Raw genomic sequence first — 12471 nt, 5'->3', positions numbered from 1 at the left:
CTCATCAAGACAGATGCGAGAATTGAATACATCTTGCGGTCGAAAGGCATGTGTTCCTGGCGCAAGGCGAAGGGGTCGTTCACGCTTCTGAATTGATACTGATATCATCTCTGCCGTCGTCCAAGTCGATCAACCCCTCGAAAAATTAAGACCCTTTTCAGACACGTGAGTAAGATCCAAGCCTCGTCTCTCTGCCCTTGGAGAGCTTGCCGTCCTCGCGTCGACCTGCCACTTGCGGTCCTCCCCCACCATAATTGTGAGGCATCTCGAAGGTCGGCTTAATTACTACCTGCAGCCATGACATCTACGCCCGACTTGTTAGAGAAATGTCATCTCAGTCTGTATGGCTCGGGATGAGACGGTGGTTTTTTTGGCCACTCATCGGTATCTTACTCTGGTCCCTTTGTTAGCTGCCAGCGTGATCCCAGCACAGCCTCAACAGCTCATCCTATGCCAAGACAAACAAATGGATAATCCTCACACTGACGAAAAGATACCGCTATTTACCCTTCTAGGGTCAGCCGTCTGTTTGCGGACTTAATTGTGTTGCTGATCGAGCTTGTACTACGTACGTAGATCTTACGATCCTTTAGACAACGCACGGTCCGAAAACCGGTCCCTGGGTCAGGAATCACAGTGCCACACGCTCCTTAAGCATAGCCATGGCCCAAATTTGGCTCCGATGAGAGGCCAAACATGGAAGCTTTCTAGAAGCTTGTCAATTTGGCAGCAGGGGAATCCGAGTCAGCCATTCACCTGCTGAGTCTGGCCGACATTGCCTCAGCCTCGTACCATCTCACAATTAGCCCTAGGTTCCACCACGTCTTGTGGTGGTTCTGGGTAATATCACTCACGATGTTCGCAAGTGTCTTGCTCAGCAGGCATTCTGACCCCTGGTCGCAAGACTTGACTGGGACGATCCTGGAGGTAATGGTCACGAGGCTGGTAAAACCTCTGCCACAATCAAGCACAGGCAGACACACACTCACACACACATACACAATTCTTGCATACAACATCCGTGAAAGATGGGTTCTGCTACTTGCCACTCATAAAAAAGTTCAGAGGTTAGGGGAGGAGGTGAGTACGCCTTATCATCACGAGCAGATGGTGTTCCACACCGCGTGGTGTGTGCCTTGCCTTTCTATGTATGCTACTGCTGTTCTTCTCCAGGCGGTTCCACTTCTTGTTGGAGCTATCTAGGCACCGAGGTAAGGCATTTTTTTGGGGGGGGGGGGGAGCTTGCAGGGTTGGGCATTTACAGCACCAGACCCACAGCGCTTCTAGGCAGGATGAATCTGTCAAGGAACAACGTCTGGGAACCTGGCTTAGACCAGTCCAAGCGAATTTAGAGGGGGGGGCGGCATGTGTGCTATGGGACCGAACCTCCTCGACTTTAGGTGGAAGCAACGTTGCTAGAAATGCTTACCTCTGTTATGAATATCCCAAGTTCAGTAGATACAATTGAGGGGAGCAGCAGTGTTTGACCCAAAGGTTCATTCTGACATGATGATATCAATTGAAATGTTTCAGAGCTCACTCAATAAATTCCTCATGCCCTAAATAGCCTTTCACGCATATGAAGGGACAAAAGAGGGTGGGAAAGCTATCTCAGGGCCACTGGTGGTTTACCTACTATGTGGCAGAACATGATAGCTGGATTTATCCACATTTGTGCACATCTGTAGAGAAGCACATGAATCAGGAATCAGGTCAAAAATCAGAAGGAATTGAGAAACATTAATCAAGTTAGGTATACAATTTATACAATTCCATCCACCGCCTCGGGGGGCCGCTTTGTATCAATGTTGCGGACATGTCCAATCTTTCTAAGCAATGATAACACTCAGCCAGCGCCTTGCAGAGAGATCTAGAGTACTTTTCAAAATGACAAAACCTTTAGGAGACCTAGGAGATAGGCTAATTATATTGACATCCCAGTTTTAACGTATTCAGGCCCAACTGTGTCATTTCCTGCATGTTTATGATATCCAGGCTCGGGTCATCGGTGGCCGAGAACGATTCTAATCAAACAGCAACTTGTCTTTACATTACTTACATGCACGCCTGCAGCGGTGTTGATATTCCATGGAAAGGGGGGCAACTCCCTTTTACCCTTTTGTTTTTCTCCAATAATTGCTTTCGTGTGATCAATATTACTTGTCGTGTTACATGATTAAGTAAGTAAGTTCTTAAGCTTTTAGAAGGTATCAACACACATCATGATTGTTCTTGGCGTGGTCTTCTTGACTGTGGCAGCAGCAGCTCTGCCTCCTCCATCTCCTTACCTCGGCTTCCACCAATACGCGGCCCAGGAGACCGCTGTTGCAAATCTCACGGAGGACTCATTGACAGTCGATTTGGGATATGGTATCTACAGAGGGTGGACCAACGAATCGGCGTCTCTCAATATCTGGCAAGGGTATGTTTGTCTATATTAATTAATAAATAAATGCACCCGATATTTGCCCAGGTGTTAGAGCACGGACAAACAGAGTATTACCTCTGGGCACAGATATATATATAGAGAGAGAGAGAGAAGGGAGATGACAGCGATGAGATAGCGTTCTCGATTAGTTCTCTGTCTAACGAACCACAAACCTGCACCGTAGCATACGGTTCGCACAAGATACAGGTGGCAAGAATCGATGGCAGCCACCGCGTGCACCCTTCGTGAACCGCTCTGCCGTCATCCAGGCGGACGCGTATGGCGCCCAGTGCCCCCAGAGCCCGGATAACTCGGGCTCCTTTACGACTGCGAACAACTCTGCCAGCAGCGAGGACTGTCTTTTCATCAATGTAAGACAAGGGTTTTGTTTCTTCTTCTCCCCGTTCAAGCTTTGCTGCTGCTGTTCTTTCTGCTTGAGTTTTCCTCGCTCATTGACACCGCTGTTGAACTTACTAGGTTTATGCGCCGAACAACATCACGACTTATGGGAACAACACCTTGGCGAGCCCCGGGATGCCAGTCATGGTCTGGATTCATGGCGGTGGCTATGGCGAGGGCAATGGCGCATATGACCTCACTGCGCTGATCAGCACCAACGGAGGCCATGGCAACCATTTTATCGGTGTGGATATCCAGTACAGGGTAAGCATCCTTTTGACCCGCAACCTGAGTTGGACAACTTATGGGCTGCTTGTAACGTGATACGGCTGTGTATTGACGAGGGCGATGAATGACTTACCCTCAGCTCGGAGCGTTCGGATTCCTCTCGTCGGATGAGGTCTACAGGAAGGGCGTTGTCAATGCTGGTCTGCTGGACCAACAGATGGCGCTGCAGTGGGTGCAGCAGTACATACACCTATTCAACGGCGATAATACCAGAGTCACGATCTTTGGAGAGAGTTCTGGTGGTGGCAGTGTCACGCTACACGAGTAAGATTGGTGCTTGATTTCAGGGTCAACTGAGAACACCTGGCTTTCGCTCGTTTAAGTGCAGTATTTCTAACCCATTGTTTATTCACAGTCTCGCCTATGGTGGAACATTAGGAACACAGCTGTTTAGGAACTCTATCTCAGCCAGTCCCTATCTCGCATTTCAATATGGCTATAGTATGACCAACCCACCCCCCCCCCCCCTTCTCCGCTTAGTGATCGGCACTGAGAACTTGTCTCATCAGAGGACTGGCAACCATCACAAGCATACTACGCCTTCGCCGCCGCCGCAGGCTGTGACGCCAAGGACGCTTACCTATCAAACGGCTCGCTCGGCATCTTTGACTGCCTCGTCGGCACAGATTCCGCCACGCTTATGAATGCCAGCGCCGTCGTGTCTCAGAGCGGCACCTATGGCACCTGGGCCTTTTTGCCAGTGACGGACGGCGTCCTCATCCAGGAGCGCCCTAGCAAGCAGCTCGCCAGAGGCCGTGTAAACGGGCTGAACCATTTGGCCGGGAACAACGCGCTCGAGGGGGCTGCCTGGGTACCGACCAATATCGACACCGTCGACGACCTCGTCGCATACCTCCAGGATGTGTTTCCCATGTTCTCGAACAACGACATCGCCAAGATTCTGCGGTACTATCCTGCAAACAACGCCTCTACCAACCCTAGTGCGCTAAAGTTTGCTACCGAGGGTAGTTATGGGCCGACCAATATCAACGAGAGCACCGCCGCCACCGGCCAACAGGAGCGGGCCATTGCTATCTATGGCGAAACCACATTCATATGCCCCTCGTACTGGCTCGCCGAGGCATACAGCGATAATGGTCTTGGAGGACAGGGCTACAAGTACCAGTGGTCTGTCCCCAACGCATACCACGGTGCCGACGGTGCAGCATACTTTTCGTGGCCTGAGACCAGCACATATTACAATGCCGACCTTGTACGTATTTCTTGTGCCCAGAGCTTCTTCAGCTGGGAGGGAGGACTCGATATCTTTCTTCAAGGAAAAAGAGAAAAGGTATAAGCCTTCAATCGTATGCTAAGTGATCTATCCTAGATATACGCCTTCATGCTCATGCTAGGCAACTTTATTGTGAGCGACAGCCCAAGGACCAACAGCCTGGCACTAAACGGCCTCACCACAGGCAATGCTACCTACAACCCGGTTAGCGACTGGCCACCGTATACGATCTACAACCCCACCCTCATGGATGTCAATACTACCTGCACCTCCGGCGAGGAATTCAGCGGGCTGTACTACTGCCGTGGGAATAATACCTTCCGTCTTGCTGATGCCTATGACTGGGAAGCAGGGCGAGGGTTTCGATGCGACTTTTGGAGGTCAATGGGCGAATTGGTACCGGAGTGAAGTGCCAGATGTGTGTATGGAGATAATGTCATATGTGTCAGGGTGTAGTGAGCAGCATGTATTTGAGTGTCTGTGTGTGTGTGTGTGTATCAATCGATCCAGATGGACAAACAGCTTTGCAATGACTGCAATGACTGCACAATGTATCACCAGTAGGCACAATGATGATTACAATTTTATGCGATACACTCAGCATCATTATTTCTTGCCTTTTCTAATCTCAAGTCCAAGTGGATTGCACAAATTGTAAAGGAGCTGTTGATTAATGGAGATGAGTCTATCATGCACCGAGTTGCATCGCCTGGCATCAGCATAACCTGGGCCTCATCTTCAACATTTTCATTTATGCATTGTGCATGCTTATTGTCATTGGCAAAGACAAACAATAGAATTGTGTCTGCATAAGGCTATTGAGTTCTTCGGCTGTCTTTGTGACAACAGGCCCTTTATAGACTTTGAGGACTGTGAGCCTAAGGAAACAGAATTCTATTTGAAGGAATATCTATCAAATTTTGTGTTCATCAGCAGAAGTAGCGTGTTGTTTCTTTCCTCTATGATCTCAAAGGACAGATAAAGGTCGAGAGCCTTTCTTCGTATAACCTGCACATTGTACACTAGATCATACTCAACACACAACACGAGGAAGACAGTGGAAAACATGGGTAGTTTCTTGACGACATAAATATTTGTATAGCATTTGGTGTCGATATTCTAGAACTCAGCTTTATAGTTGCTTAGTCGACAGCCTTGAGCTTTGATGAAGTCTGTGCTTACCAAAGCAGAACTTTCAGATCAGTTGAATCCAACAATCTGCCTCTACTGGATTCACTGACTTCCTGTTTTCCTCACTACCCAAACGGTCCTGTTCCCAACAATGGCTACTCCTGAGACCCTTGCCGAGAAACGCGCCTCCAAGGAGGTGCAAGAACCTGTCAAATGGGGATACGAAGTCAAGCGACGCAGTCCCCAGAGCAACGGGTCGCCCCTAATTTACTCCATCACGCACCCCGAGTACAAGGACATCTTTGGAAAAATCAACGGCGAGATCGATGTTTTCCGATACAGCGCTGAGGACGAAGGCTCCCTCGACATCGTGTGCGCGTGGAACGGGCTGGACGAGCGTGCGCGCCACGAAAAGCTGTCCCTGCGGCAGCTGCTGCTGGGCTTCTGGAAATTCACCCTGGGCCACAACCCCCGCGACCTGAAGCAAATCACCTACGTCTATGTTCAGGAGACCAGCCTGACCAACCTCATCATCCAGATATACAACAAGATGGGCGCGGGCTTGTTCACTGACCTCCTCATCAGCAGCGGAGACGAGGAGGTTTTTCAGATGATCGCCAACGGCACGCCTTTCGGCAACGGCGCCCAGCAGATGCTTTCCGAGTACGACGAGTTTGCTGGCGTGCAGATCGAGTCCTTCCAATTTATCTGGGAGGAGGGTGAGAACTACCCTGATTTTATTGTGAAGTTCAAGTGAGTGTGAGTGTGCGAGGGTGCCTGACACCTAAATATTATACACACTTTCTTCTCTTGGATCATCGACCTGCTGACGAGTATTTCACTACAGATAGGACATCAGTGTTGAGCACGTCGAAGAGTTTCTCAACGCGAAACTCCACCGTTGTTCGTTGCCACAATGATTTCTTTAGTTTCTCGTTATTTCGTGCGGCTTTCAATTAATTGCACTTGTATCACGTTTCTCTGAATACTTAAGTAAGTAATCATTCTCAACAAACGCCTGAGACAGGCCTGAAAACCTTGTACATGATTTCAAACCAAAGGTAATCTCATAATTCGGGCCAATACTTCTGAAGCAAGAAACTTCTTGGTCCTCCCTTTGTTGTTCTCTCCCTCTTACTCCTTCTTTTGCTGTTTGTATCCTCAAAACTCGTCTCTCTCTCTCTCCCAATTTTTCTCTCCTCTCCTCTATTTTCCGACTTTTCTATCGGATGTGCTCTGCATTTGGCGTGTTGTTCATGACAATTCCATGCATGACATCACCTCCGACGAAGTGGTTCAGATACACGTACATAGGCCACGAGCTTGACTAAGAGTGGGTGGGAACGCTTTCGCTGCGGGACGAGGCCGATCGGCCGCTGCGGAGCTCCGAGAATTTTGCCTAACAAGTCAAGAGGCCTTCTCCAGCTTCACCCACACATACAGTATCAGGAGACATACAGAATGAATTAATAATTAATCACATATAAGAATCTTCTTTTTCGCCGTCGGTGGGCCGCCTTTGAGCCTTCATCTCCATTGCTCTCTTTCCTTTGCTTGACTCGTCTCAAAGTCGTTCCTGAAATTCGGCGTTTCTTGCTGTCACATAAAAAGTAAATGGGTCGTCACACCCAGCGAACTCCACATCCCATCAGAAATTCTCATAAGCGAGAAAGAGAACATTCTCACGAAAAGTCTTGATTTCTCTTCATTTGATTCTTATTGTTTCACCTCCTTTCTTATCAGCGCAACACGATTCTCCAAAGATGGCCATCAGCCTCCACAGCCTCGCCGCCGAGCTCGGCATCACGACAATTCTCGCGGCCCCGCGCGACCTACACTTCATCCTGCTAACGCGCTGCCTGAGGATGGCGGCATACGGCGGCGCCTCACTCGTCCTAGCTCTCTTCTTCTCGGCGCTGGGCATCTCCGAGGCGCGCATCGGCCTGTTTATGACACTCACCCTGCTCGGCGACGTCGGCCTCTCGCTGCTGCTCACCCTAGTCGCCGACGCCGTGGGCCGCAGAAAGATCCTGCTCCTGGGCTGCGCCTGCATGGCCGTCGCAGGCACGGCGTTTGCGCTGGCGAGCAGCTACTGGATCCTGCTCGTGGCCGCGGTCGTCGGTGTGATTTCCGTCTCGGGCAACGAAATCGGGCCGTTTCGCGCGGTGGAGGAGAGTGTCTTGGCGGGTCTGGTCGCTGAGGACGGGCGGAGTGATGTCTTTGCCTGGTACGTGGTTGTGGGCACACTGGGGAGCGCGCTGGGCCTCACGGGGGCAGGATGGGTGGTGGAAGGGCTGAAGGGACGAGGCTGGGTCGAACTTGACGCCTTTCGGGTGGTCTTTTGGGGATATGCGCTGGTGGGTGTGGCCAAGGCGGTCCTGACGGGACTTTTGAGCGCCAAATGTGAAGTCAACGGTGGTGCGGATGGCTACAAACCTGTGAGGGGCGGGACGAGACAAAGTGGAAATTCCACAGCAAATACGGCTGGAGCGGAAGGAGAGGATGATGCTGATGAGAGTGAACGAGCTGGATTTCTCGTCGGATCGTCAGATGACGAGGAAGACTCTGGTCACGAGATGGCTGAGCTCTCTGCAACAACACCAACGCCAGCTGCTGCCACAAGAAGCCCTTCCCCATCTCCTCCAAAGCCGAAACGAGGTTTTGCACAGCTCTCGACAAAAACACGCTGGACCCTCCTCAGACTCTGCGCGCTCTTCGCCATCGACTCCATCGCCAGCGGCATGGTCCCTTACTCTCTCATCAACTTTTACATGGATCGCAAGTTTCACATGCCGAAAAGCACCCTTGGCGACATCATGTCCGTTGTGTGGATCATGAGCAGCATCGGCAACATCTTCGCCTCCGCCATCTCTAAGCGCATCGGTCTCATCAAGACTATGGTCTTCACCCACCTGCCCTCGGCCATCTTCCTCGCCCTGCTGCCCGCACCGAACGTCGTCTGGCTCACCGTCGTCTTGTTGGTCGCCAGAGGTACGCTGGCGAGTATGGACCAGGCGCCCAGGTCGGCTTTCTTGAGCAAAGTAGTGCAGGCTGAAGAGAGAACTGCCGTCATGGGCATCGTTAACGTGGTCAAGACCCTGAGCCAGAGTGGCGGGCCTACGGTCACAGGTGTGTTGGCTGGAGAGGGGCGATTTTGGATTGCGTTCACAGTGGCGGGTATGTTGAAGGCGTCATATGATCTGGGCTTGATGACGTTCTTCTTGAAGACGGAGAGAGAAGCTACAAAGACTGCACCATCGGAAGAGGCATAATGAGACTGGATTCGTGTACTTGGGAAAATGCCATCTCACCACGAAATTATCACGAAAGTCTGTCTGCTCGCGTTGCAAGTATATAATGAACTGCTAACTTCAAAATTTGGCTCTTCTGAAGTATCCAGCTCGCTACATCGTGTCCATCTGTTGAGAATCCACCACAGAAGCCAAAGGACCCATGTGAACATCCATATCAACATTATTTGCCGGAAAGGTTTGCCATGACGATCCCATATTAGAGGGTTCCAGGCCCAGGCTGAGGAGCTCATAATCTGGCATCAAGTCCGAAAACCCTGTCATAAGTGAGCTTTGATATTACACTCACCAAGAGTAACACAAAATTTAGTTAAGGGTCTTCGGTTCTCAACTTACCTGAAAATTGAGGAATGCTATACCCGTCAAGGGTAGTTGGCGGTGCTGCCTCGTGAGATGATGGTTGAGAGTCTGATCGTGCATTATTATCAGAATGGCCCAGCACATATCGTAGAGCTGCGACCGCTTTTCGAGCTTCTCTCGAGGTCACGCTCTGACGGCTCCATACGACAAGAGATTTTTCCAGGAGCTTCCTGATTTTGTCCAGAGGCACGGAAGCAACATCTCCAAGACCTCCTCCTTGACCATCTATTCCAGTATGTGTCTTCAAGTAAAAGCACAAGATACTTGTGGCGAGAAGAAAGGTGTTCATGACTGCTGAGGAGATCCTCCAACGATCTTGGTATAAGAGGCCATCCACCTGTGTCTCCTCGTTGACGAGCTGTTGGAAGTCGAGACACTTCATGGCTGCAGTAAGGCAGGCGGTGCGCGGCTTAGCGTACTGCTGGTCTTTATTGTAAGGTAACTCGAGGAATTTGCGGTGGACCATCATCTTCATCTCCTGGATACATAGCTCCAGCCACATCCGTTGGATGATGATCTGCGATGATACGCCGAGAGAAGATGAGAGTCCTGTCCATTTGAATATGGGCGGAATAGTCTCCCTGGCTGCTTCGATCCGACCGTCGAGCTCGAGAACTTCATCGTAGGATCGCGGGCTGGCCACGGTAGCCTTGTCGAGAATAGCAAGACCCGCGGCCCGCAGCCGAAGTTTGGCGAGAACGTAGAGCGTGGGCGTGACCTCGGTTTCAGGGCGTGATGGAGGCATCTCGGCCGTATCCTCGTGGAAATCCGAATCGTACAGATTCCGCGGCTCCAGAGTATCAGCGTGGGTCTCTTTGATCAGTCTGGGGAGACCGAGTTGCGTCGCGAAGCTCCAGTCCAGCTGGAGAATCACGGCCCAGACACGTCTCCGTATCTCGCCTGCAAAAGGAGAGATATTGGTGTAGTGACAAGCATCTCGGTGGTATCCCATGTGCAGGGCGATTTGTACTATATTGCCCACAATAATCCAGAGACCAAGATTCACCCCCCGCTTGTGGAACACTTCTCCAAGGAAGTAGATGATCAAGGTCTCCAGGACGTACGGTCCGCCTCTGGTGTACTCGCCTAGCTTGAGGCATTGTGTTGCCTTTTCTCTGAGTAAATCTACTTCGGCCTGTGTTCTCGCAGCTTGAGGGGACTGGCGGGGGTATTCTCCGCCGTTTAGGGGTAGTGCATAAGCAGGATCAGTGAAGGCCTGAGGAAGTTGGGCAGAAACACACAGCATAGCGAAAAGGAGGCCAATCCACATGATGGGTGCAGCTTCTGGGCATTCCCAGAACTTAGCATACTAATTATTGCACACAAAGTCAGAAAGGGGTTGGACAGATCAGTACGGATCAGTTTAGTCAGACATACCTCCCGGAGGAATTGGCCGCTGTGTATCATACCTGCATTCTAAGGTAAGCTGAAAAATAATAATAATAAAGATTTAGCCACTCATAGGGGGCAGCAGTTCCTCACCTGGTACCATATCCAGTATGTTGAAATAACGAGACACCAGTCTATCCACAATACTTCGTTCTGGTAAAGCTTGAAGGATTGATGACAGAGACTCGTGCGTCAATCCGCTGTACAACAGCGTTGGCTGTGCAAAGCTTGACTGCAAGCCGACAGGATCAGGGTCGAAATCTTGCAATTGTTCGTCGTCCTCTTCAATAAAGAGACTTTTCAATTCAGCAATACTGTCAAGGACAGCCGACCAATGCGTAGAGCCACTATAGCTCACACTACTCTGGTGAACTCTGATACTTCCGTAATCGGATGGTGATGGTGAGACTGAGCTTGAAGTCTTTGTTGTCTTCAACAAAGGTGAGACTGGGTGCTGTTCCGTCGTCGTTTTGGGACCCAGTTTGCCTGCTTCCTCGGGTGCCATGTCACTCGACGGGGGCGACGATCGCTCTGGAGCAGCCTGAGATTGCTGCATGAGGCTGACAACCATATTCTCAAGCGTTTTCAGCCTATCTTGTACTTCGGCTGTCCCAGTCATCCGCCTTGGTGGTCTTGTGCCGACGACAGTGGTGGAAGAGCTTGGGTAGACACATAATGCTCCAACCCCTCTGCTTGAGCAATTGCTACAAGGATGTTGACGATCACATCTTTGCCTGTGAGAGACCGAGTATTTCAGATTGGAAACTTCTTTCATGTGGGCTTGAAAACCAGAGAGTGGCCATGGTACTGAATAAGTTGAGTAATAATTGCTACTTACTTTCTTCTTCGACACATGTTACAACTGAGCTGGGGCTTGTCACGGCGCATCGAAGAAGAAGATGGTTTTCTAGTACTGCTGTCCGATGGCGAGACAGAGACTGGCCCTTTGGATGCTAACAGTTGAAGCCCATTATCAGTTGAAGTGCACCCGATGCTTGAAGTCGACATGCTGATATGGTCATAATCGTTTCCGTCACGGCTAGGCTGGTGGAGTATTCGAGTTTCGTTAAGTTTTTTGTCTCATACAAAGTCTTTCTACGCAACCGAATTGTCGGAGGGTAGCGTGTTGATTTATACTTGTAGCACCGAGTACTCCGATCCGATCTCCGCGGAGGATCGCTTAGGTAAGGGAATACAGTGCGAGACGTCCCTTGGCTGGCTATGGCAGGCCTCACAGAGCAGGGAACTGAGTCCTCGTTACTGGTCTTCAGGTATTATAGTCCTGAGTGTGATATATTTTGGAGGTCACGGAAGCACTCGTCAAAATTTCCAGACCACTCGTGAATAAGGAAGTCCCAGATCCACAGCGCATCATAGTATTCACGCTTTCCCTTATTTCCTGGATTTCTGGGACTTGGGTCATATAATAAAAAAATTTGATGGATTCTTCGATTCTTGGCAGAAGCATACAGAGTAATTAGAAGTCACTCCTCATTCTTCACTGGTATACACATTCGAGCCCTGGAGGCGAATCATGGTCGTTTGAAACAGAAATCCCTGACAGTATACTTCTCACCCTCAACAACCAATCTCGCATGATGGGCGGCAGGAATTGTGGAGAAATATAAGATACAGCCAGTGTCAGGATGAAGGCATTTGTCTGCTCTGCACAGGAACATTAAATGGCACCAGTACTTATTTTGAGCATCAAGCCATATATAAAGGTGCTCTCACAAAGGGTCTCGTACAGCTCACGAGCTCAGGTGCCCAGCGACCCAAAAGCACCATCTTCAATATCTACTTGCTGATTACGGTTGGACAGGCTGAATGAACATGGATGATTCATGAATCTATGAGTATAAGAATACATGACAACCTATATCCATTTTTTTATTTTTTTTCAATTTCCGTCAAGCAACCTCTTATGTTGT

At 50.0% G+C, this 12471-nt stretch overlaps 3 protein-coding genes across 3 annotated transcripts; 2 read left to right on the top strand and 1 right to left on the bottom strand.

Moving 5' to 3' along the window:
- Positions 1–2222: 2222 nt before the first annotated feature.
- Positions 2223–4944, top strand: M406DRAFT_290692 (alpha/beta-hydrolase; the record flags this gene model as incomplete). Its single annotated transcript, XM_040918918.1, has 7 exons — positions 2223–2422; positions 2613–2799; positions 2906–3091; positions 3195–3379; positions 3471–3556; positions 3625–4328; positions 4446–4944. 7 exons carry the CDS (start codon positions 2223–2225, stop codon positions 4755–4757), a joined length of 1860 nt encoding a protein of 619 aa, XP_040777231.1. The 3' UTR covers positions 4758–4944.
- Positions 4945–5631: 687 nt separating this feature from the next.
- M406DRAFT_330101 (uncharacterized protein) lies at positions 5632–6237 on the top strand (the record flags this gene model as incomplete). Its single annotated transcript, XM_040920480.1, has 1 exon — positions 5632–6237. The coding sequence occupies one exon, from the start codon at positions 5632–5634 to the stop codon at positions 6235–6237; it is 606 nt and encodes a 201-aa protein (XP_040777230.1).
- Positions 6238–8087: 1850 nt separating this feature from the next.
- M406DRAFT_346258 (uncharacterized protein) lies at positions 8088–11214 on the bottom strand (the record flags this gene model as incomplete). The annotated part of the gene is made up of 7 exons (XM_040922170.1): positions 8088–8757; positions 8851–8899; positions 8932–9062; positions 9151–10367; positions 10529–10560; positions 10634–10948; positions 11142–11214. The coding sequence occupies 7 exons, from the start codon at positions 11212–11214 to the stop codon at positions 8721–8723; spliced, it is 1854 nt and encodes a 617-aa protein (XP_040777229.1). The 3' UTR covers positions 8088–8720.
- Positions 11215–12471: the final 1257 nt, after the last annotated feature.

Source organism: Cryphonectria parasitica, assembly GCF_011745365.1.
Source record: "Cryphonectria parasitica EP155 unplaced genomic scaffold M406scaffold_4, whole genome shotgun sequence".
Lineage (NCBI taxonomy): Eukaryota > Fungi > Ascomycota > Sordariomycetes > Diaporthales > Cryphonectriaceae > Cryphonectria > Cryphonectria parasitica.
Note: the sequence above shows the minus strand (reverse complement) of the source record. Positions and strands in the feature narration are given on the sequence as shown.